The sequence below is a fragment of the Barbus barbus genome, assembly GCF_936440315.1.
Source record: "Barbus barbus genome assembly, chromosome: 44".
NCBI classification, from domain to species: domain Eukaryota; kingdom Metazoa; phylum Chordata; class Actinopteri; order Cypriniformes; family Cyprinidae; genus Barbus; species Barbus barbus.
Window position 1 is genome coordinate 23607343 of NC_136722.1, and position 26765 is coordinate 23634107.

The 26765-nt window shown below is 38.6% G+C and overlaps 2 protein-coding genes and 1 gene segment (V, D, J or C); 2 read left to right on the forward strand and 1 right to left on the reverse strand.

Moving 5' to 3' along the window:
• The window catches only part of LOC306863410 (Ig kappa chain V-III region MOPC 63-like), a 773265-nt gene that overhangs the window by 112866 nt on the left and 633634 nt on the right, over nucleotides 1-26765 (forward strand).
• On the forward strand, nucleotides 57-1373 carry LOC306863402 (ATP-sensitive inward rectifier potassium channel 12-like; the record flags this gene model as incomplete). Its single annotated transcript, XM_079406733.1, has 1 exon — nucleotides 57-1373. The coding sequence occupies one exon, from the start codon at nucleotides 57-59 to the stop codon at nucleotides 1371-1373; it is 1317 nt and encodes a 438-aa protein (XP_079262859.1).
• The window catches only part of LOC306863385 (myosin phosphatase Rho-interacting protein-like), a 47788-nt gene continuing 35855 nt past the window's right edge, over nucleotides 14833-26765 (reverse strand). For 6 of the 17 annotated variants that reach the window (XM_079406707.1, XM_079406705.1, XM_079406699.1 and 3 more), the window contains 9 exons: nucleotides 21812-21959; nucleotides 21518-21623; nucleotides 21217-21376; nucleotides 20535-20642; nucleotides 20369-20455; nucleotides 20110-20275; nucleotides 19603-19679; nucleotides 19072-19140; nucleotides 14834-16058 (listed from right to left, as the gene is read on the reverse strand). In XM_079406707.1, the coding sequence (XP_079262833.1) occupies nucleotides 19108-19140; nucleotides 19603-19679; nucleotides 20110-20275; nucleotides 20369-20455; nucleotides 20535-20642; nucleotides 21217-21376; nucleotides 21518-21623; nucleotides 21812-21959 (885 nt within the window). In that variant the 3' untranslated portion in view covers nucleotides 14834-16058; nucleotides 19072-19107. Of the gene's footprint in view, nucleotides 16059-19071; nucleotides 19141-19602; nucleotides 19680-20109; nucleotides 20276-20368; nucleotides 20456-20534; nucleotides 20643-21216; nucleotides 21377-21517; nucleotides 21624-21811; nucleotides 21960-26765 lie in introns of all 17 variants that reach the window. The other 11 variants (XM_079406704.1, XM_079406698.1, XM_079406694.1 and 8 more) reach the window with 5 other exon arrangements.

Here is a 26765-nt window from a genome sequence, read left to right on the forward strand (position 1 = left end):
AAAAAAGAGGGAACACCAGATCGCAAAGATAGGAAGGCCAAGGAGTGCTAAAGAGAATGAGCGTGGGTCGGATCGGTCGCTACAGCATCGTGTCGACAGAGGAGGATGGTCTGCGCTTGACAACCATGCATGGCGGAGGGATGAATGGATACGGCAATGGCAAGATCCACACTCGGCGGAAATGTCGCAACCGCTTTGTGAAAAAAACCGGACAGTGCAATGTGCAGTTCACCAACATGGACGAGAAGTCCCAGCGCTACCTGGCGGACATATTCACCACTTGTGTGGACATCCGCTGGCGCTACATGCTGATTGTTTTCACGCTAGTCTTCGTGATTTCTTGGTTAGCGTTTGGCTTGGCGTTTTGGGTCATCGCGCTTCTTCACGGTGACCTGGACAACCCGGCGGGGGACGACAACTTCACGCCTTGCGTGCTGCAAGTGAACGGCTTCATCGCAGCATTCCTGTTCTCCATTGAGACGCAAACGACCATTGGTTACGGTTTCCGTTGCGTGACGGAAGAGTGTCCTCTCGCGGTTTTTCTCGTGGTCTTCCAGTCCATCGTGGGCAGCATCATCGACTGCTTCATGATCGGGGCAATCATGGCCAAAATGGCACGTCCCAAGAAGCGAGCACAGACTCTACTGTTCTCGCATAACGCCATCATTGCCATGCGCGACGGGAAACTGTGCTTGATGTGGCGGGTGGGTAACTTGCGTAAGAGCCACATCGTTGAGGCACATGTCCGAGCGCAGCTCATCAAGCCGCGGGTTACGGCTGAAGGCGAGTACATCCCCCTCGACCAACTGGACATTAACGTCGGTTTCGACAAAGGACTCGACCGCATCTTCCTCGTCTCGCCAATCACCGTCCTGCATCAAATTGACCAAGAGAGCCCGTTGTTTGGCATCAGCAAGCAGGATCTTGAAACGGCGGATTTTGAGATTGTGGTCATCTTGGAGGGAATGGTAGAGGCCACGGCCATGACGGCGCAGGCGCGAAGCTCCTACTTGGCTAGCGAGATCCTCTGGGGGCATCGGTTCGAACCGGTGCTGTTCGAGGAAAAGAACCAATACAAGGTTGACTACTCACACTTCCACAAGACGTACGAGGTGCCGTCCACACCGCGCTGCAGTGCCAAGGACATGATGGAAAACAAGTACCTGGTGGTGCCCAGCGCCAACTCCTTCTGCTACGAGAACGAGCTGGCGATCCTGACCCATGAAGAGGAGGAGGACGACGGTCCAGAAAGGATAAAGCCAGAGCGAGCAATGAGCCTCAGCCCAAAAAGAACCCCTCGACATGATTTTGAACGACTGCAGAACCCTCGCTGCACGGAGCAAAGGTCATACCGCAGGGAGTCGGAGATATGAACCTTTAGAACAACCTTTTTGATAATCAAATTTTGTTGCGCGTTACTGGAGATACTGGAGATTCTACAATGCAGAACAATGCAAAGTGCCATATGGAGAGAGTGCGCGAGTGAATGAGCTAAAAAACAAACGGGTGAATGCGTGAAAGCTGGAGAGACGCTTAGCGAAAGATTCGGAGAAAGAGAAGGGCATCTTTTTATCCTGCACGGAAAACTTGAATCTTTTCCTCATGTTGTTTCATGAAAATAGTTTAGCTGTTAAACTCTTCATTCTTAAAGGGATAGTTCACCCAAAATTTAACATTCTGTCATCACTTACTCGCCCTTGTGTCGTTCTGAAACGGTATGACTTTCTTTCTTCTGTGGAACAAAAAAGAAAGATTTAGAAAAAAATAATACAGTATATTTGTAAAAACACATATTAATTATCATTAAACAATTGCTAATTCATAAAAAAATTAACTTACACTATATATATAATATAATATAAAAGTATTTTATTATATTTTGTTTATAAATGTAAAAAAATTCCCATTTTACACATATATATATATATATATACACATACACACACAAACATATACATACACACACACATATATATATTAGTGCTGTCAAATGATTAATCGCGATTAATCGCATCCAAAATAAAAGTTTGTTTACATAATATATACGTGTGTACTGTGTATATTTATTATGTATATATAAAGACACACACATACAGCATATGTATTTACATGTATATATTTATATTCATATAAATTATATATATAGTTAATATATAAACGTAACTTTAAAAAAATTTATATATACATACATGTGTATTTATATATACATAATAAATATACACAGTACACAGGCATACATTATGTAAACAAAAACATTTTGGATGCGATTAATTGTTTGAAAGCACATTCAAAATAATAAATAAAATAAATAAAAGTATGCACTTTGAAACAACATGAGGGCATGAAAACAATGACAAAATATTGAAAAAAAAAATTATGTTTTTTTGGTGCACTATTCCTTTAATGTGTAAATATTTCTGCATAGATACATGGTTTTGTGTGCGATATTAATTTTAAGTGAGAGAAAAGCAAAGACAATGTTACCTATACAAAGAAAGAAATTAGTATTTTTATTTTTGCATTCAATCCGAGCACAAATGACAAGCAATGTTGGGGCAAACTGTCCCTGGAGATCTACACACACACTGCTCAGTGAGACATGATAAATTCCCCTTTACAACTGCACTACCTAGACAGACCAAGTGAACAATGTGAGCACCTGTGTGTGAATGTGTGTGTGTGTGTGTGTGTGTGTGTGTGCAGCTGAGCACAATGCCTCATGTGAGATGGTTAAGAGATGGTTAAATGGCAAACGCTCCTAAAATGATGACAACATGCTCTTGCATATATGTTATATAGATATATTTACAGCAACATAGAGATATATATTTAGGTAGATAGATATATATTGTAGACATTATCAGTTTGCAGCATGTAACCTAAAATAGCAGCAGATCTTCAGAGAACTCAATGGGGAACATCATGTTATTTATATACTTCATCTATTTTCCCCGAGGCTCTGACAGAAATGCCTGATAGAAAACTCTGTGTGAATCCAGAAACTTCCCTTCAAATGTCATATTTTAATACGTCTTAATGTATTTATATTTTGGCTTAACTTTTCCTAAACAGAATGTATATACATAAATATGCCAACATTTTTGCATGCATTTCTAATATATATATATATATATATATATTAGAAATGCAAAAATGTTGGCATTCTTGAATTACATTCTGTTTAGGAAAAGTTATATTGAATATATTGAAATATATTGAATATTTTACACTATCATTCTCATTCTTTACATTTCAAGTTAGTTAGGCGTGTAATTTTCTTGTGGTACATATATATATACACATATACCACAAGAAAATGACACGCCTAACTAACTTGAAATGTAAAGAATGAGAATGATAGTGTAAAATATTCACTGATCTAGCACACTGTCTGACTGAGTGTTTAGTACAATCTGCATTTCATTCTCTCGTTTCTATTATTGCGACAAAAACCTCACTTGAAGCATTTTATCAATTCATATAAGGAATGCTTCAGGTTAAATAAAGCGGTCAATGATTACAGAAAATGATTTAATCGGCATTTCATGTAAAAACAAACAAAAATCATGTTTACAGTAATGCACTAAGAAAGTAGACTATATGGGGCAAGGCATTAAAATACAATGTCTTTGTTTCAAAATCTAATGAGCTGTCAATAGGGAGACTTTTGAGGTGCACTCCATGCAAAAAACAAACAACAAAACGAAAAAAGTTTTCATTCAAAAAACCTTATTTTGGCCAAATTCTAAAGCACCATCTTCGTGGAGCTTCGAAACTTCTGAGAATTGTTTGTTTTGAATCAGTGATTCGCATTGCATTTAAATTGAAACAAACAGGGCTTTGTCACGTTATAGCTATTTCGAAATGTTCATTTTGCAAATTTGTTCAATTGATTTGATTCAGGGTTTTGGAAAGCTCCAAGTTCTGTGGGGAAAAAAAACTTCTCTCACAATGGCAGAAGAGGAAAATGTTGATACTACTGACATTTCAGTCAATAAGAAAAACCATAAGTAGATATCATTCAGTCTGATTAAAAATACTATATTATCCAGTATCTGTGTTATATTTTATGTTTATCACATTGTTGGTAATCATGTAAAGACGTGGGTCTTGTTTGACATGACCTCTATGGTCACTTATGAGGTACAATTTAATTTAAAATGCTTAGAAAACAGACATCAGGGCTGCTTACTAGGTTTTGGGGCAGAGGCATTGCTTATGAAAGTATCACAAAACATTATATGTGTTGACATTAAACTATAGTGTGATAAAATCAGGATCAGTTTCTTAGATCCTGTCATGACCATGTGAAGCCAGTAAACACATGAATTTTCCACAGTATCTGTAAGGAGTCCAGAAAGAGACTTTTACCTAGAGAAACCGCCACCGACAGATGTTAGAGCAGTAGTGCACAAGCATTAACAGAGGGACAAATTTATCATCTGGTGTGTCTGACAACATGCCACAGATGCTTGAAATGAGCTTTAGCTGTATTTATGCTGGAATATTCTATTAAGGAGAAAGGCAAAAGACAAAATTCACAGACAGAAATAATCACTCATTAAACAGTGTGGCTCATATTGAATGCTGCTGCATTTCACGAGAGAGTGTGTGTGCGTGTGTGTGTGTGTGTTATGCCATCTGTCTGTGACTGTATGATAGCATGAAGGGCACATTCATGAAGCAATAATGAAAAGATTAAAGCAATACGTGATGTATCAACCACAATTTATCAGGACAAAAACATTTCGATTTTACCAGTTTGAAGTGAAGCAATGTATTCCTTAAGAAAGCACAGAGAGTTATAACTTTTGTGAGATGTAATATATAACTTTTTTGTATAAAAAAAAAAGGAAAAAAAGAAAAAGGAAATGAAGACTAGGTCAGTCTCTGCTTCTGCCGTTTCACTATTATTCCAATGCCTTTTATATGAAATGATACACATTCACTTCTTATATGGATGGTTGATTGGAATTAGTGGTGAAAAAAAAAAGATTATTTAATATTCTATCTAAATATCAAAATTTGATTCATTTAAAATCATTCAATTTTGCATTCAAAGGGAACTGCAATGCAAATGATCTTGTATAGTAACTGTGAGCCACAAAAACAGAAATCTACTGGTTAGGTTTGTTCGTATGCTTATCGCTTTCTTTGCCTGATGCATGGTAATAAAGAAGCAAAACGGTAGTGCTACTGTAAGCTTTGCAGGTGATTGTCAACAAAAATGCCTCCAAGCAACCACCCAACTGTAATGAATGAACACTGTAATACACCTTTTATACTTCAGTCTCTGCAGACGTTATCATTTGATGTCAGAGCTTTGACTCTATGATACATTTTACTGGCCTGAAAGTGAATGTTTATCATAAACTGTGTAGACAAGTTGGACGTCTAATGAATTGCAAATAATGATGGTGGAAACATTTTAAACTGAGGCTGCTTTTCTATCTTTCTTACTAACTAACCTAGTCCATCTAACATCATGTAGTCAATATAAAATACTGCATTATACAAGGGAATTATACAGGCCACGTAAAATCTGAAACTGAATATATGTGGGTCTCACAACACAAAGTTAACAAAAAGAATGATTGGTTATGGAACAGCCACACATCTGAATAATATAGAAATGTTGTGGGGAGTTGAATTACTGTAGGTAGAAATGGGCAAAGCTGTTGAAAACAGCCAATTTAGGAGACTGAAAGACAATGACAAGAAACGCCTACGAGATGTGATTTCTGCCAAAGAGAACGACACCTGCTATTGAAGCTACTGTGTTTTTATGTTCCATAGCAGAAAATTACATTTTAATTGGTGTTGTACTGGGGACAAAATGTTTACAGAGACACATATGCCTGGTTATTACAAATTAGATCACATACAGTATTGCTGACATGAAGATCAATGTAAATGTTCATGGGGTGTACTTACTTTTCACATCAAAGTCATCAGGGTTCTGCACTATTCATGCCTTTTGAATTCATTCTGTTACTGACTCTGAATTGAGAGAGAAAACATGAAGAACTGCAGTTTGAATTCAAACTTTGACTGGAAATAGAATTAAAGGGCTAGTTCACCCAGAAATGAAAATTGTCATAATTTCTGTCTCACCCACACATTGTTCCAAACCTGAACGAGTTTCTTTCTTCTGTTGAACATAAAAAGCAGATATTTTGAAAAATATGGGTTACCAGACAGTTGACTTCCATAGTATTTTTATTCCATACTATGGAAGTCAATGGCTACCATCAATTTGGTTACCTGAATTCTTTGAAATATATATATATATATATATATTTTTTTTTTTTTTTTTTTTTTTTTTTTTAAGTTCAGCAGAAGAAATAAACTTCTATAAGTTTGGAACCACTTGAGGGTGTGTGAATAATGACTCACCTTTCAGTTGAAAATGAAAATTTTGGGGGCTAACTATTCTTTAAAGGGAGCTAAAATTCTATGAAATTCATATTCTGTAACTTTTAACTACAAGGTATACTGTAAATGTTGGCTTGATAAAGCATTCTTTAAAAGTACGTTTGAATATTTATAAGGCCCACAAAGACCCATCCCCTTTAGTTACTGTTGCTACGTCCGACAAGCCATGGCACTCTCACGCCACGCATCATATTCAAATGCAGTGAAAAATACATCGCAAGGAGGAAACTGAAACCCCGACAGACAAGACAGAGCAGGCTACTTTTGATTTGAAGCAAAGTCTCAGCTTTCAAATATGGTCATTTTTAGGGATGCACGATATTAGATTTTTGCCGATATTTTTGTAATCATTTTGACCGATACCGATATATTTTTTTTTTTGTTTGGAAACAACACCAAGTCTCTCCTGTGCAGAAATTATAAGCAAAATAGTTGTAATTTTGGTTAGTTTTTAACAAGAACTTATTTGTTAGAATTAAATAAACCACAATGAAGGTTTTTGACAGCACACTGAAGCTTTGAAAATAACTACAAATAAACTATATATCAATCGCTGCACCCCCCACCCCAGAAAGATGTAGTGTTAACCCTAATATTTTATTTATAAGATTTGTAGATGGTCTAAAGCAAAAGAGTTGTACAAATTCTGAAAATCTTTTAAGAGTTTATGATTTGTTTAAAAAAATAAAACATTACACAAAAATATTTAATTTATAAGTGTCATGTTAGTGATTTTTTTTAATGTAAGCTATAGCTTCTGACTATTAAATCAAAACATACTCCTTATTTTATGACATCAATTACTGCTTTAATCAGAAACACAGTCTAAATGTTACTTGTATAGGCTATTTTCCTTTTAATTTAATTAGAAGTAGGCCAACAGCGCCCCCTACAGATTAAAACTCCTTACCAAGCGGGCGTTAGGACCCGGGGGTGGCTGCCACTGCACCTGCTATTACGGTTTACTCTGTCATACACTGAAGGTGTCATTCTGTACATGCTTTCACAGATTAAATGCAGCGATCCAAAAGAGAGAATGTAATCATCATTCAGACAAGACTTTGCTTCAAGAACGAGCCACACCGCTGACTGATCTAATCACAAGCACACCCTGAGCACATGTGAGTTAATGTATTCCTCTTATCGGCAAGACATATCGGCATAATTTTTCATAATCGGTATTAATCGGGCGATTCCGATATCAGTCCGATAATATCGTGCATCCCTAGTCATTTTTAAGGAATTCAAACAATAAATACCATTTTGTGGCTCTTTAATGTCTTATGACAGATCACTGTCTCAGTTCAAGCGGAAGTGAACCGATTATCTCTTCCACTTTGCTAGTTATAGCACAAAATAAACAGGAATGAACATCAGAAGGTATCTCGTTTCAAGCACTGAAAGGGCTCATTACCTTTTTTCAATTCAAGTCAACCGACGTTAATCAACATCATCAGCTCGTTAGGAGAGAGATCCATGAACTGAACTAACGAGCTGATGATCTCAATCAGGTGTGTTAAGTAAGGGAGACATGCAAAATGTGCAGAGCAGGGGGCCTCCAGGACTGGAATTGAGAACCACTGGCTTAAAGACACTGGAGTTCAATTCCATCTGTGGATTCTGTTTCCATGGAAACGTGATAACAGAACATTCTCCTCACAACGTGGTTCCAGGTGTCCTGCATCGTCTTACACGGGAAACATAATTTAAAAAAAAACATTTCACAATTTTTCATTTTTAAATTGCCCTGCAAATGAGTATCAGTTTGTATTTATATATTTAACAGTTAAACATTTGAACAAATGTTTAAGAACAAACCCTTTCTTTCAGAATGTAGTTAAAATCTATATATGAAGAGTTTATTTGCAAAAACAGATAACTCCGTTTTTTTAAATTTTCAAAAATCATGTTTTTTATTATGTCGTCATGTTTTTATTGTGTTTTATTGTGTTAGTTAGCTGTTTTTTAATAGTTATTTTTTTAACCTAGTCAAAAAAACAACAACTGCAGTTTGAGATTAATTGGAATGCACAATGAAAAAAAAATATTTTTTTCAATTGTTAAAAACGTTATCTGTTTTTGCAAATTAAATCTTCATATATAAAAAAATAGAAATAAAACTGTGACTTTAAAAGCAGAGATTTCTGACTTTTTTTTTTATAATTTTGAGAAGAAATTCTTTTTTTTATAAATACATAGGTTTGTCATTTAACGTGCAGTCTTCTTTCCTTGAAAGTGTGGGCTCTTGTAAAAGAGTCCAGACAGATCACACGCACACACACTGGGCCTTTAATGCTGATGAATCATGCAGAACTTTCTGCATTATTGAATAAAACTGAACTATTAAAAGCATTCATTTCATGAGTGCAGCTCCGGGAGGTTCTTGAAGAATATCTTACATACCCACATATATTTTACTTGAATGACAGCATGTGTTGAGATGAGTGACAGACACGTATAATGGGAACTTCACACACTAAACCCACATATGCATTTACATAACTGTGGTCATCGAGCGTTAATAGCAGGAAACATGTTTGTATTTGTGCTCTGAATCCTCAGCTGAATATTGGATACATTATTCACTGCTGAGCAGCACTAATGCTTTGTTCATTTCAGTACAGTGAATAAAGTTAACCACGACAGCTATTCACAGACTCTACTGAATAGATCAAATTGAATTCAATTTCAAGAATTATTCACAGCTCTGAAAGATTTTCTCTCTCCATCTTTTTTCAGAAACAGGTGATACCAGGGATGTGAAAGATCATTGCATAACAAAAATAAAGTTTCCTAGTGGGAAATAAATTATCTTTAACCTTAAGTCAAGCAACAAAAAAATTTGAGATTTTGCCTAGTAAAAATAGCAATCCTCTATTCACTGTCACTTGAGTTATGCAGCAGAATGCATATTGTCATGAGTGGGTCTTAAACTCTAAAAAAGGACAAATGCATCATGCATGTTTAAAGGAGCACATATTGAGTCAACTGAATTTAATGCAACTTCAAACAATTAACATAAATATTATCATTAATAATTAAGCATGATTAGTGTAGCTATAAAAGTGTTTGCCTAAAATGCTATGGCATTTTGCAGCAGAAATCAAGATTTTTATTTGCACAAAAGATGTCATTATCAAAATGTCAAAGACATACAACAAAGCTGCATAATTACCACCGGCTGTCAAAGTCAACTGCAATTTGCTTTGTTTATTAAAAATTGTATAAGAAAGATGAGAATTTAAACTCAAGTCCCCCAACCAAAAATACCAAAGTCTATTGAGGTAAATTAAAGACGGAGACAAAATAGAAGACAAAAATCTGAACCGTGACTGTCCTCTGCTGGCCAGGACAAACATTACTTTTTTAACTCCAACATATCAGCGCTCCAGACATGCGTAATCTCTTCAGAACATTTAATTCTCTCCTCTGTCTCGCTCCTCCACCTCCCACCAGTTCGATAACCGCTGACGACTTTGCCTCTTTTTTCACAGACAAAACTAGAACAATCAGTAACCAGTTCTCAACTCCACAGGACCTCCAATCAACCACATCAACTGCTCTAACTCCCATCTTCTCCTTCTGTCCCCTCACCGAGGCAGAAGTATCCAAACTTCTCCTCTCCAGCCATCCTACAACATGTCCTCTCGACCCGATCCCCTCACACCTTCTCCAAACAATCTCTCCCACACTCTTACCGGCACTCACACACATTATCAACACATCTCTCCTCACAGGCATCTTCCCCACAGCATTCAAGCATGCACAGGTAACCCCACTGATCAAAAAACCTACATTAAACACTTCTCTTTTAGATAACTACAGACCTGTCTCTCTCCTTCCATTCATAGGGAAAACACTCGAACGAGTTGTCTTCAACCAGCTCTCGCGGTTTCTTTCACAGTACAACAAACTGGATGCTAAACAGTCAGGTTTCAGGAGTGGCCATTCAACAGAGACTGCGCTACTCTCAGTCACTGAAGCCCTGCGAATTTCCAAATCATCAGTCCTCATTCTGTTGGATCTTTCTGCTGCTTTTGACACTGTCAATCATCAGATTCTCTTGTCTACCCTCTCATCACTGGGCATCACTGGAATTCCACTTCGCTGGTTTGAATCCTATCTCACCGGTAGATCTTTCAGGGTGGCCTGGGGAGGGGAAGTATCCAAACCACATCAACTGGTCACTGGAGTTCCTCAGGGATCGGTTCTTGGACCCCTCCTCTTCTCCACATACACTACATCGCTGGGTCCCATCATACATGCACATGGCTTCTCCTATCACTGCTACGCCGATGACACACAGCTCTATCTCTCTTTTCAACCAGATGACCCAACGGTAGCTGCACGGATCTCAGGCTGCCTGGCGGACATCTCGGCATGGATGAAAGAACATCACCTACAGCTCAACCTGGCAAAGACGGAGCTTCTTGTCTTCCCTGCCATTCCGACTCTACAGCATGACTTCACGATTCAGTTAGGCTCATCAATGATTACCCCATCAACTTTGGTCAGAAATCTTAGTGTAATCTTTAATGACCAGCTGACCTTCAAAGAGCACATTGCAAAGACTGCTCGATCCTGCAGGTTTGCACTACACAACATCAGAAAGATCAGGCCCTTTCTGACAAAACATGCTGCACAACTTCTTGTCCAGGCCCTTGTCGTTTCTAGACTGGACTACTGCAATGCTCTTCTGGCTGGTCTGCCATCAAACACAATCAAACCTCTACAAATGATTCAGAATGCAGCGGTACGACTGATCTCTTCAACAAGCCCAAAAGAGCGCATGTTACACCTCTCTTCTTCTCCTTGCATTGGCTACCAGTGGCAGCTCGCATCAAGTTCAAGACACTGATGCTTGCATACAGAACGACCACAGGCTCAGCACTTCCTCTCACCTCCTACTTCCACTCACTAATCTTCCCACCCCTATCCATAATGCTGGATCCCTGTCAATCTTCAAGCAACAACTGAAAACTCATCTCTTTCGGCAAAAAAAAACGTACTCTTTCCCTCTATCTTTCTCTCCCTCCCTTACTAGCTTGTACTTATTTGAACAATGACTGAGACTTGGTGTTATGAGCACTTCCTCTGTCTGATTGCCTCTTCAAGATGAATCGCTTTTTGTATTCCCCAATTGTAAGTCGCTTTGGATAAAAGCGTCTGCCAAATGACTAAAATGTAAATGTTAACTTGTATTTTTGCCAGCTAAATTTCAATTTCATTTTATACTTAAGTGAAAATCTGTCTCTAAATATCTTTTCTTTACTCAAAGTTGATCTAGACAAGTATATGGAAAAGCTCTGTTAATACTAAAGCAGTGAAAACTGAACCTCTATCCTCGGTGTCCTCGTAAAGTGTACATTTATATATGCATTTATTTATTTGTTTGTTTTTTAACCTGGCAACACACCCCTTCTGAAAATTAACCATGAAGAAAAAAAAAAAAAAAAACATACTACACTTTTACCATGATAAAACCATGGATAATTTTCTTCAGGGATTTGTATTTGTGTATACTTACTTTCTTTTGTCTGTTTTTAACTGTTCTGCCTTAGTGGTTTGATGTTTTGTACCGTTTAATAAAAAAAGGAATCAGAAAAAAAGATTCACAAACCCTCTTCGAAGTCCCGATCTGAATCGAAAAAAAAACTACTAACCCGCTCCGAAGTTCTGATATACATGAAATCAAATGATTTGCAAACCCACTCTGAAGTCTGGATCTGAATCATATAATTTGCGAACCTGCACCGAAATTCCTGATCTAAATCAAATGATTCGTGATCCACGGTCCAACGTCCCGATCTTAATAATGATTATCGAACCATCATTTCAAGTTGGAACTTTGAAGTGCGGATCACGAATCATGATTCATTAACCCGCTCCTAGGTTCCGATCTGAATCAAAAGATTCACAAACTCGCTCAGTGCGGATCACGAATCATGATTCGCTAACCCGCTCCGAGGTTCCGATCTGAATCAAAAGATTCACAAACTCGCTCAGAAGTTCCAATCTACATCAAATTCGCGATACTTGACTGAAGCTCCGATCTAAACCAAATGATTTGCGAACGGGCTCCAAAGTCCTGATCTAAATGATTCGCGTTACATGATTTGAAGTCCCGATGTGAATCAAATGATTTGTGATATGTGACCTAATTAGAGCGCTTTGAAACAGCTAATAATTTTGAAATGCAATAGTTTAACTGATTCGGAGTTTCGAAAAGCTCCGTTTTACCTATCAATAAGCAGTCAATTTTTTTATGCCCTTCACTCGCTAACTTCCCTACGTCTCGTTTACTCGGATATATGTTATTGATTGCGTTGCATGAGTGCCCACTACTGGTTGAACCCTTGCAATGGGCTGAATTGGAATGTCCTAAGCCAGGGGTTCTCAAAGTCTACATTTAAAGGTCCAAATCTGAATTTTCATCAGTGTCAAAGGTCCGGAACAATTGGTTATTACAAAACGTGTTTTTAATAAACATACATAACATATAACAAATAAACACTCATTTAAAAAAAAAAGGTTCCCTTTGCATTCAAAATACTTTAATAACAAGTGCAAAAGTGGCAAAACAATTAATTTAAGTGTCAGCAGTAGAAGTCGACCTATAATATTTTTTGCTCTGGCCAATGCCGATATTTAGAAATCAGGGCAGCCTATGATTACATGATGCTGATTTTTTGGGCCGATTTTCTCTTTTTTTCCTTTTATATCAAAAGAGAGTTTGCGTAAATGGTTATTGCAGGGCACAAGATAGTAGTAGTAGTAGTAGTAGCCTAATTCATAGTAATAATACATGGCTCAAAACTTAAGCACCTTCTCAAAACAGTTCTGAAGCATGCTTGTTTATGTTTGCTGACAGACACCAGTGTTTCCCGCAGACTAGCAAAATGCAAGTTGATTCTCTGCCAGCAGGAGGCGCTGTTGGAGCGTGATATATAGCTGTTTCCCCGGTAACGACTGTAATCAAATAAGCGCTACTTTATCAGCCATTACAGGAAAGACCAAATGAAAATTGACATCAAAGCTTTTCTGAAGAAAACGGACGGTTCTTTTAAAAGATACATTCATATAAAAACACCCGCGCAGCATTTTATTTTTGAAACGCGCAGTGCTCAGTTTATTCAACGAAGTATAAGCCTTTTGGAAAATCTATTTGTAGCGGTCAGTTTTGATATTGTGACAAGCCGCCACAAATAAATGTATACACTGGGCACTGCTATAAGACAAATTGCCATAATATAAGTGATAGCAAAACAAAACAAAAAAATAAAAATATTAGCGTGAAATGTCGCCCGATTACGTCAAACGTCATACGCTCACTGGATGTCATGATGACAACGTCATGAAGGAAAAGTTTCAATATCTCGCCTGCAATTTCGGACCTTCTCCAAAAGACATAAAAAAATAAGAATAAATAAGCAAATGATTTTCAAGTTTAACGTGCGTTTATCAAAGTAGGAAATATAATTAGTGTTCTTGAAATATGAAATAGAAGCGGGTCCGGATTGAATTGGACTTTGGATTTGAGTCCGGACTTTGAGAAGCACTGTCCTAAGCCCTTGATCACTTTAGAATCCGCTGTGGAATTGGTTTATTATTTACATCTTTTCCCTAACAAATTAGTTTGATGCAGCATTCTGTATACATATGTACACACATACATGCTTTCCTCTGCACGTAAACAAGGCGCAGCGCACATGTTTTACGTCAGCAGCACGCACATGCATCGTTATACTCTCCAAAATGGCACTAGGGTGATGAGAATAATTGTTAAATCATTCGTTTTTTTTCTTTGTGCACAAAAAGTATTCTCGTAGCTTCGTAAAATTATGGTTTAACCATTTAACCATGTCCTTACTGCCTTGACCGTGGTAGTACCATTGCTGAGGGTCAGAAAGCCCTCAGATTTCATCAGAAATATCTTAATTTGTGTTCTGAAGATGAACGAAGGTCTGAGGGTTTGGAATGACATTAAGGTGAGTAATTGATGACAGAATTTTCCTTTTTGGGTGAACTATCCCTTTAATTCGGATGTGCTACATTAGCCACGTTGTTCCGGTCACGTGACCTACCAGCGTCTGTAGCTTTCACTGCCATTTATACGTCCTGTGGCCTCATGGGATAGTTAAGTGTCCATTGAATGCATACTTTAAGTAATAGGTAGCCTTGGTGGAAGTAACAAGTCATCCGGGTACTTTTCACATTTATTTCCCCCGAACACTATCAATTCAGATATACTACTTTTTTTGGTGTACTTTTCTCACACAATATATACTAGGGAAGAATTTGACTTCGGACACTAGTATACATTTTGTTCACAACTTATCTTTTTTTGTGAAGAATATTCACTTTTCTTTTTAAAAAGACAATATATCACTGTATTTTTGATTCAAAAACATTTTTATTATTACAGAAGTATCACATTCACGCACACCAAAATAAAAATATTCATACAGATAGGCAATTAGGTGTAGACATACCGCTTATAGATAGATATAAAGATATTTTTTTCCTCTATGCAGACCGAGAGAACAAGATAAAGGAATCCTCTCTAAAACCAATTATTTACAAAGCAAATATCGAATATTATTATACAGCGAGTTTTCTTTGTTGTTTGTTCAATACTTTCTGAATTCTGGAGCAGAAGGAATATGGAATCACATGTTTCAAAACCAGAACAGAAATTAACGACTCAAAGTGCTTCATATTCATGCAAAGGCCAGTATTAAACAGCACGAATGCTAAAATAACGAAATCATTAAAATGTCCCACGTTCAGATCGAATTACAGGACGATATAAGCTCACTATCAGTAGCTGAACGAACGCTTTATGCCAAAACAACCCACAGCAGAGATCACGTTTGGTTGCTCTAAAGTTTGCACATCCGAATAAACCAGAAGCAACACAAAAGCAATTAAAACAGCAATTAGATTCTCCTCAAGTAAATGACTGAAGCACATAATCACCCGAAACTCTCTGACGATCAAAAACACACTCGCACTCACGTTACCCAGCTTATAGAAACCACGTCATTTCATCTCAAGGTTACAGTACTAAAAAGTCTGAAAAAAATGTTATCACGTACACGACTTTACTCATATTTACAATATCATTGGCAAAATAATATCTCTCTCTGTCAATAATTAAGTAATTATTCTTCTCTCAGAATAATCATAAAAATGTCACCAGCACTCCTATAAAGACACAACAGCAGCCATTCAGAAGATACTCAAATGAGAAACACACACGTCTAGTGTTCTAGTTCAATACTGAGTGTGTTCATATATACTGTGATGATGAGGAACAGCTTCAGGACTTCTAGGGACCAAAAAACACCAAAAATATGAGGTTCATCAGAGCTGAAGCTTGGCAAAAATGTCAATATTGAAACATGTCATTCCCTTAATTCACACAAACAATATTAAAACACAATCAGAAAGCTGAAGTTCTGCTTCATCTACCAACCAAGAAGCTCTAAATTAAGACAATTAAAGAGCAAGAATACAGAAAAAGGAAGAAAGAAAGTGTGTGAGGTGTGTTATATCTTTCTGGAGTCTTTAGTTTCGAATAGCTTCATCCTCTCCTGTACTGTCAATCCCTCCTTCAAACTCTGAAAAAGAAAGAGAGAATGCTGAGATGAAAGAATTGTGTGATTTTGTCCACACTTAAATATAAAAACAATCCTCTAGAAGTCTTCAGTTTGCACACAATACTCTTCAATTTCATTCTTTAACTGTACACAAAATTGCACTTTCATTAGCAAAATTCAACTTCGATATCATTGCTAGCTGAGGTTATAGTAGTTATGGTAGATATCGAAAAATTATTTTAAATCAGAATAGGTGAAATTAGCCATATGTACGAAAAATGTCCAAATCTGATACCAATAAAATTGAATTAAATTATATTTGCTGCTCTATTAAACAAAAACATACATACATATTCCTTGCTATTTATAATAGCCTAAATTACATTGTAATTAATAAATAACAAAATAAAATCCAATAATTTAATCTAAAAATGCTAAATATAAACAAATAAATTAATTAATAATAGACTGTATGTATTGTTATAGAACTACACAATGCAAAAAAATAGTTTTCAAATTCAATGGCCAACATAATTTCCATTTAAATGATATTCTCTGCTGTTAATAAAAGCCTGTCACAAAAACAATGCTAACAAACAGACAAATATATGTTCTGTTGTATATAACAGTAATAAATAAAAATGGAAAATGGAAACCAAAATAAGATCAAATAAATTAATTTTAATAAAATAGACTAGATTACATTGCAGAACTATAGTACCAAAAAGTTATTTACTCCAGCTGTGTTGTGTCATAAAAACTTTGTCTGTCTAAACCACTAAAAAAAAGACCTGCATTGCAATCAACTTTTATGATTTCCCATGATCATCTACTTCACACGTGACCGTTTATAAAAATAGTTCAGACCGAACTTCGATTCATTCTGCTTTAATTAAAGGGGTCATATGATGCTTTTTTTAAAGATCGTTATTTTGTGTATTTGATGTAACGGAATATGTTGACACGCTTTAATGTTCAAAAAACACATTATTTTTCAAATACTGTACATTATTGTAGGTCCTTATGTCCCGCCTCTCTCAAACGCGTCGTTTTCTACAAAGCCCCTCCTTCCGACAAGCGCAGTCTGCACTGATTGGCCAACTGAGCCAGTGCATTGTGATTGGCCGAACACCACAAGTACGCGTCAGAAATGTAACGCAGCTTACCATAATCACGAGCTTAAGCTTTCAAAGTAAATATAAAGACAGTTAATAATGTTGTTAGTTTTATCATCAGTTCAAGACAGTTGACTCCACTGTGATGTGACCCTGTCTCTCTCTCACACACACACACACACGACGCGTTACTCTATACTGCGCATAACTCCGCATTTGAACAGTCAATAGCAAATACTTAAACTAATAACAAAACATACTTACAGTTGCTGATTCAGAAGGGCCAGATTGTCATAAAGTCGGAATTGACCCTTTTGTTTTAGAAATAGCCTTCGTGCAAGCTAGCCTTGTACTCTACTAGGTTCACAAAACGGTTGTCCATAAAATGCATTGCACAAATTCGAGCATTTGGGTTGTGCTGTTCTGTTGTATATAATCTTAACCTATGATTCCTAATTGCATCTACATTCTGAAGGTCAAATAAAGTGCTTTTGCTCTCGCATAGAAACACACAGTGGCTCCCTGACATGCTTCATCAACACTACTGCGGTTACTGAAACCATGCCTTCTTTCTTTGCGTGAACATTTGGGTGGCATTATGCAAATATTTCCACATCGTGACGCAGACATGTGGGGGCGTGTTTTAGTCCGGTCTGGTTCAGCCTTCTCTTTTAGATAGAATAAATCCTTTTGTGGGAGACTTTGAGCTTTGTAACTCTACAGATTGTATACATGCACAAACAGCTACATAACACTAAAGAAAAGGAAAACAAGAAAATCGCATCAAATGACCCCTTTAAACTTCCCTTCTGTGTGGTTCACAACATTCCACTACGGGACATGAACATTTCTTAAAGGGACATTCAGGGAGTTTTAAACCAAAGCCTGTTTCTAGATTCACTTGGTTTTCTCTAAACAGTTTTAGATCCATTGTTATGTCTGTAATTCACTGGCTGTGGTTCCTTCATTGTGCAACAAGACACCAGCAAAGCACGTTCACATGAACACGTTGTACACACACACCGGTGTATGTACAACGGTTTCTGTATTATTACACTATTAGATCTGTCTCATTGCCTTCGAGATCTAAACAGGACACAAGACACTTCATTTCCTCGTGCCTTTAAATAATTTTCAGCAGGATTCTGAGATGCACAAAGATGTTATTTAGAGACAATTTACCCCAAAACTACACCCAAATGTATTTAAAACAAATTAGTGTCCCAAGTACAGTTTGAAAGTATTAAATATCCCTTTAAGCTGTATAATATATTCAGGGTTTATCACAAGGGAACTCACAAAGAAAACGACAATGACACACAAAGTCTATTCAGACGGTAAGTGTTTTACACACAAGTTACTTTTTACAGGAGATCACACATGATCAACTTCAACAAGTGCAGGGTAAATGCAAATGTTCATTTACAAGCAATTACCGTCTAAATAGGGCTAAATACACAAAAACACACACACGCGCAAAGCAAGAAACCCCAACATATAAACAGTCCAAACACATAACACTCAGATAAATGTGATCTGTGCAGGTTATGTGTCGACCTGCCAGGCCGGGTTAAGTTGCAGGTGATTTTTTAAACTGTCAGGAGGTGTAGGGCTCATGCAGGATTCAAAGGCTGTGTTCACAATGGAATACTAGCTTAATAAATACTGCACAGTATATAATACATACCGCTTAGCATTTTAAAAATAATACTGTATTTGAAACAGTACACATTGTTTTTATGCTAAACCTTTCAAACTATATTGTTGACCTCAGTGCATGCGAGTGGCATCCAGTTAAAATGCAGGAATTGCTTCTGGTTTATTCACAAAACTGGAAATGAAAGGTCAAGTACAGTATATGCTGTGCAATACGCTCCATATTCCATGCAAACACAGCCGTACTCTCACAAGAGCGATACCTGCTTCACCTGTAGGACCTGATGGGGTCACAGCGGTCAGCTATCCCCGACCAACCCCTCACTCTCTGCCTGACAGGACAGCGCACACATGTGAGGACACACACACACACACACACACACACACACACACACACACACACACACACAATGTGTACAGTGTTCCTTAATTCACACACACAAAAATACTAGGGCTGTCACTTAAAGAATAAATAAAATGATTTACATTAATTATAAATTCTCTAACATTTACCTTTTCTAACATTTAAAAAATGTGTATAAAAATAAAAGAATAAATAAAACGCATGAAAAAAATATATATTGACTTTTTGGTCCATGGTTTATTCAAATATGATTTATTTTAATAGACTGACAGCCCTAATAAACAAGTATATCACAAACACTCATATAAACAGCATAACATTAAACAATCAAACAACCAACATCATTTTCTACATGAATATCACTACAATCAATGGATGATATAAGTGTATATTTATGAGACAAACAGACGGACACACTTTGACCTCTCACCTTTGACCTGACCCCACGTATCTGTTTGGATTTTTCTTTCTTCAGAAAATCTGGGTTACTCTTTGACTTCATAATGTCTGCAATGAACACAAATAAAGAAAATAAAATATTTCATTTTTGTACACACTCTTATTGTAATAAATTAGATGTTTGGCAATTATCAGAATGGCAATAACAGATTAAGATTAAGATGAACACTTTAACAGTTAACTATTTTAATCTACATTATTTTTTAATAATTAAATTAGTTGAATTTTGTGAATTATATTTGTATATTAAATATAAAAATTATTAATAATTTGTTTAATTTCAGTCTATGTAAATCTTATTTGCTATAATTAAACTGAAAATAAAAAATGTAATTCTCCAGCATCAGCCACTGAATAATTGTGCCTTTTTGTCCCTTTGTGCACTATGGAAGAAACAAAGTCACGCTGAGAACATGAGGGTGGTTAAATGATGAGAGAATTGTCATTTTTGCATGAATTATTCCTTTAAATCTCTCACCGTATCCAGTAGTAACACCACTTCCTTCAGCGTCTAATTCCCCAAGAGCTTCTGTAGCAGCCAAAAGTTTCTCCCTCAGCTTGTTAATGTCACAGTCAGCTTTAGCTTTGACGATACTCAGCTCTGTGTAAATGTCCTTGTACTTATCCGAAGCATACTTCTTATCCTGAAACACATATGTGAATAACATGTTGATATGTTCAGAGAGCAGTTAAAGAGAAACACATGTACAGAGCGTGTAAGTGTGCGTGCATATTACTCGAAGTGCCGACTGCAGCTCATCTTTGAGAGAGTTTATTTCCTGTTTGAGGTACTGGATCTCTGACTCCTTCACTCGTAGCAAAACCTGCAGCAAAACAATGTTTAGATGTTGTGCATGATGACTTTATATGATCTAAATTCAGATGACAGAGTTTGTGCTGTACCTCCAGTTCATAGATGTCTCTGCCTTGTGTCAGAGATGAAGTCGATTTGTCTTCACTGATGCATGAGTGCATTCTGGTGATCTCTTCATTCAGACGATGATTTAGTTCCTGTAAACAAACCACACAAATTTTTGTTTATATGATGGAGGGGAAATTTATTCAGCAAGAAATTCTACTGTTTGATTAGCATTAATATTCTGAAGGTGTCTACTGAAGGGGTTTGCTAATATATAATTTTATACAACATTTTATTCCTAAAATAATTATTTAAAATGTATTTTATTCTGGCTACTGTTTTTCTGATTTATGCAATAATTAAAAGAGATCCTCCAAAATTAAAAAAATATATATGTAAATTCCTCTCTGTAACAACCTTTGACTCTAATGTCATCAAAATGAAACATTTTGAACAATGCTTAATTTGCATATTTTAATAATAATGTTACACAATTGTAATCCTAAATGTTTACCATTATTAATGTAATCGGTCAACTGGGGATATATGGTGATATCTATTAGCTGTTTTTTTTCTTATTCGGTGTCTTGCCTTAAATTAACAATTTCGAACCCTAAAGAAAATTGCATTTATATAAACTTGTAAATTATTATAAGGCATTTTATTCTCTTTATCAAGCTGTTCCACTTAGAAAGCTGGAAAAATGTTCTTAAAGTTCAGGTTGACCTGGTTGTGTACATGCAGTTTCTGGTTCTCTCGCTGGCACTGTCCCAGTGCCTGTCTCTCAGCCTCCAGTGCTTGAGCCAAATGTGCGTTTTCTAAACACTTCTGAGAATACTGCTCAGACAAAACCTCCAGCTCACGATGGATAGACTGCAACTCCTCTCTACATGGACAAAATGTAAAAAAACATATCAAAACTTTTGCTTTACCATTCGCTTGGGTAAAAAGCATTGATGAATAAAAGTAAATCTTCCTAAACACTAGTGAAAGTTGTGTGTAGATAAAGTGATGTTTGGCATCTTACTCATACTGTCTGTGCAGCTCCTGAATGTCTGCGCTCATGCCGCTCATCTGCGACCGCTGCGTTTTCCCCAGTTCCTCGCGATGAGCGTTTTTCATGGCCTCAATCGCTGTGCAAAAAACAACCTACTGTGATGCTAAATCCATGACATTAAACATTCATTATTGAGCTAGATATATTATTGCATTAAACATTTCACACTTCAATTGGCATTTACACTGACAGCAATTTGCAGAGACAAACAAGCCATAAGTAATTCACTTTCAAATTTGGTGTATACAATGATGCATTCATTACCAGCAATAGTGGCATTTGTTTCTTCCTCAAGCAGTCTTTCTTTCTCCTCCAGAAGTTGCCGGATCTCTCTCTGATGCTGCCTTTGGATGTCCTCGATCACCTTCTGATGCGTCTCCTCCATCGCTGCAAATCCACGCTCACATGTCGCCTGCATTCCACATAAAACATCAGATCACATATGCAAACAAATACCAAACAATCTCTACTCCAGCAGGCTCTCTACTAGGGCTGGATATCTGCAATGGATTCCCTGAATCGATTCAATTTGGATTCAGATTCAGTTCATAACGTCTTAGCTTGATGGTGGATGAAGTGTGTAATTTACTCAGCGAAGCCCATTTGTTTCACACTTTAATAGTCAATTTTGGAGTTCTTTTATGCATTCGCTGAAAATGCAGAAATTAAATGATTTTAGTCAAATTGTACAAATGAAGAAATTCAGAAAACCAATGTCTACCCAGCCCGACTCTCTACAGAGCTACGCCAACTATGGTGTTCACATATTTGAACATTTATTGATGTGATGAGAGATGAAAGTAAGCACAGAGGAGTGAAAGGAAAACAGCATGATCGATAGGGGTTAACTAGAGAGCATTCATGCATTCAAGCACACACTAACACAATGCTAACCCTCTAAACAGAGGAAGTCCCCGGTAAGCACAGTATAGGTATTTGTGATAGGTTTGTCTGTAATCAGGGTCATTTTTACATTCATTGTGTGTGTGCTCAAGACTCCCAGTGCTGCTAATGTGCACTACAGCATAGGAAAAAAGGGGAAGCATCATGCTTATGAGGCTACAGGGTTGCAGTGGTCATCTCAACTTTATTTCCAAGACTCCAAGAAGCATAAAACTATTAATATATAATAAATAATAGTGTAGATTTGTAATTTGAAATGTGCACTGTATCTCAAACTTGTATAAACATATACAATAAGAAATACTCAGCTAAAACCACTGCAACCCAAACTAACAGCAACAACCTACTGAGGGTCCTACAAACATGGCGCTATGGCGGTGAATGGGTATGACATTAAATTTGAAAAGTGAAAGTTTAAACCTTGAGGCTGTCCAAGTCTCGCTGGCATTTCTCCTTTAGGCTGGTCAGATCTCCATCCAGTGGTTTCTGTTCCAGCTCCTCCCTCATGCTGCTCAACTGCATTTCCAGCTCCTGGATTCGGAGCAGGGACTCCCTGCAAGTTACCTGATCAGTTCCATCCCCTTCCTCCATAGGACATGCGTCTGCCTCATCTTTGTTCTCCACTTGTTCGCTCCTCTCCTCCAGCGAGCAGATGGTCTGGCTGTAGCATTCTTGTAGCTTGCGGAGCTCCTCTCTGTTGGCGTGTTCTAGTTCCTGGACCTTATTCTGAAATTCCTGCTCAAGTTTTCGGATTTGCTCCTTGTGCCTCAACTCCGCATCTTCCATTTCTAGCAGCAGGGTCTCCAGCCTGTGTTGGCTGTTGGCGGCACACTCCATTAGTTCAAGCTCTCTGTTTATCTGCTCCTGCTTGACTCTTCCCATCACATCTGCATGCCTGCTCTTGAGGTCTTCTTTCTCCCTATGAAATGCCTCTTCCAGCTGGTTTAAATTCTGCCGTTGCTCCTGCAGCTCCCTGAGCTTATAGGATAGTTCTCCTCGAAGCATGTCATTCTCCTCCTGCAAGGAACTGATAGTGCCAGTGAAGCTAAGATGTTCTTTCTCCAAGCAGCTCTGGTAGTGCCTTTGGATGGCTGCAACACTCTCAGTGTGTTCCTGGACGAGCACTGTCATGTTGCGGCTAGTCTCCTGGCAGAGAGAAAGTTCCCTCGTGTGACCTGCTCGCAACTTGCAAGCAACATAAGCAACCTGCGCCTGCATCAAAGCCTCTCGCATGCAAGCGGTGCTGGAGTCATCGCACCACGAGCTCATCTGGATGGCATCCGCAAGTCCAGAAAGTGAATTCGTTTCTCCTTCCTCGCAGATCCTCTCAATTTCCTGAGAGAGACTGCGGAGGGCTTTTGCTTGCTTTTTTAGCTCAGCGATGAGATTTTCCCAGCTCGTTTGCAGATGTGATTCAGATTCTGCACTATGGGATAACATGCCGCCTGCTAAATGTCTGCGGACAATCTCTGCCGCTAAATTCTGAGCTTCCTCAATCTCAGTCTGCTCCATATAGGGGACAAGTTCAGGAGGGGCGATGTCAGCAAGATGACAAGTATCACTTTGGGTCATGCTCTCAATGTGAGCACGCTTTGATGCACTAACAGCATCTTTCAGAGCCATGTCCCTTTGTTTCAAGGTCTCGTTCGCCTGGAGCAAGTCCTTTTGAAGCTCATCGAATTTTTCCTGGAAATTCATTGTTAGATTCTGAAGCGAATAGGCAAGCTCAGCACTAATGCAGGCGTTCTTGATGACATCCTGTGAAAAAGCACTATTTGATAGTTTACTCATCTCGAGCTTGTCCACCTCTGCCAAGAACATGGTCTCCAGCATAAGTTTTCTTGTAAGTACATCAGCATAAACAACTGAGAGACAGCCATTGCAGTTCTTCTTGAGGTTTTCAGCATCCTTGTGAATGGAGTTCAGGGCCGACATAATATCAGAGTTCAAGTTTTGCAGAGAGAACCCCATCTTCTCCAGAACCTCAGCTTCAAAGGTTAACGTTCTGGCAAACCGCTTTATACCTTCCTGCATTGATTGCACATCTGGTGCATCAAAGATCTGGCTCGACTCATACAATGTGCTGCCCTTCCTCAGGTACATGGTGGCAAAAACCAGCCGTTTCTCTACTTCTGCAAGGGTACAAATGAGAGATTCAGCAGAACGGGTCTCTTTCTGATTGCTGAGAATATCTCTGACTCTTTCTGTGCAAGACTCTACTAGTGCCAATGCCTTCTCATATTCCTCACTGTCCTGCTCGCCAAAAGTCTTGAGGAATTTCTGACCGGGTTCATCCATTGGTAATTCGTCACAGGTTTTAGTCGTGTAGTCCTCCATGGTAGCTCTGGTGCTCAGGTGTTCCTGCATCACTGAAAGATAGGGCTGGTCCCGTAACTTCTCTGTGAGGTGCCTGAGCTTCTCCTCTGTGGCCAATAGCTTGGTTTCCAAAGCGTTTATAATGGAGATGAATTTATCTGGATCTCTACACTGTTGGAATGAACTGTCACTGACTACACTGATATCTTGGGTCAGGCTCAGGTCATGCATGTGGTCTAGGCTCAGATCTTGTGTCAGATCCAAAGATGTATTTTCTGTCTGAAAGTTGTCTGCTTCCTGGGACTGGTGATAGGACTGGCATTGAATAGTGGAAAAGCGAATCCTTTGGCGCTTTACCAAGGACATTTCCGTCTCGGAGCTGCTTCTTGCAAGCAGGAGTTGGGAGGTGCTTGATGTTGAGGAAACATCATGTTGCATCTCTTTCAAACCGTCAAGCAGGTCTTCCTGTGAGCGACAACGTCGCATCCTAAGATCTGCATATCCAAGTCGCAAGGCATTTAGGTGTTCTTCCAGCTCAGCAATCCGATCCTCTGCAACCACCAGTTTGGCCTGAAGCTCCTGTTCCGATTTACGGGACTGTACCAATCCTGGATAGTCACGCTCCATTTTAGAAAGAAGTTCCTCTTTTTGATGCAAGCAAAGTTCTGTTTCTTCTAAACTACTGCCTAAGGCAGCCATCTTGATGAGGGCCTCGCTCAAGTCCTGCTCCTTCTGCCTGATTAGCTGCTCGTACATTTCCTTTGTCTGCTTCACTTCCTCTTCCTTCTCTCGTAGCACATGACTTATCCTAGCAAATTCTTCTGAGACACGCTCATACGAGCTCTCAAGAGAGTTATAGTCTGTTTCCACCGTCGTTAAACATGCCTGTTGCTTTCCTACCTCTCGGTCGGCCTCTGCAATCTGATTGAGGAGTTCCTGACAGCGGCAAGTAAGCTGGTCACGTTCCTCCTCCAGCCTCCTCACGCTCTCTCGCAGCATTTCCACCATATCTGTCTGCGCCTCCAACTCCTGCTGAAGACGATGAACTTCCTCCCTGAGTCCCACAGTTTCCATCCCGCCGCTCCCTCTCAGCAGTGCCTCCACTTGTTCTTGAGCCTCTTGAAGTTGCTCTTCAATTTCACGTCTCCTCTCTTCAGATTCTGCCAATCTCCAGGTCAGTCCCTGCCGCTCCCGCTCGTGTTTCTCCTCCAGGCATCGCTGCTCTTTCCTCTCCCGCTCCTCTCTCATATTTTGAGCTTCCTCCATGGAAATCAGACGTCCAGTGGCCTCAGCGAGTCTCTCCTGTAGCCTCTGCACCTCTTTGTGCTGGTCCCTCTGCAAAGCTTGCTTCTGCTCGAGCTGTCTCAGTTCCTGGTTCTTCTCTAGCAAACTAGCCTCGACTTGCCGAAGACGTTCCTCGCTCTCTCGCAGCTGCGACCGCAACATAGTCTCATTTCGGACCCATTCTTCCTCACGTTCTTGACATCGAACCCTCTCGATTTTTAGCTCGCTACGCATGCGTGCCACAGCCTGCTCGCTCGCTACAATATCTGCCATGGCAGCTGTAAGCTTGTCCTCCAAGGCCTCGATCTCTGCCTCATGGTATCCTATTATATCTTTTGCTTCACTGCAGCTACGCCGTAAACTGCTAACTTGTTGATTGGCCTTATCCTGCTTCCATCGCTGGGAATCCAGCTCAGACTTTAGATCCTGGTTCAGCTTGCTGAGTCGCTGCCACGGTGCTCGGTGAACCGAGGTAGACGCTGCATCAGGCGAAGGCTTTGCAGCAGTCGTGTCACTCTTTAAGAGATTAAGATTAAAGAGCAATTAGTAACAGGAAGTCTTCTCTTTTATGGCCACAGACATGATGCTCAACATCTTCTGGGCTGTGGCTGGGAACCCGGGAACATTTGGAGTTAAATTTCTGAAGTTACATACTTACTCAAGCTTTCCACTGTGCTTTTTCAAGATGACATCAAAGATGGAGAGAATGGTGCTC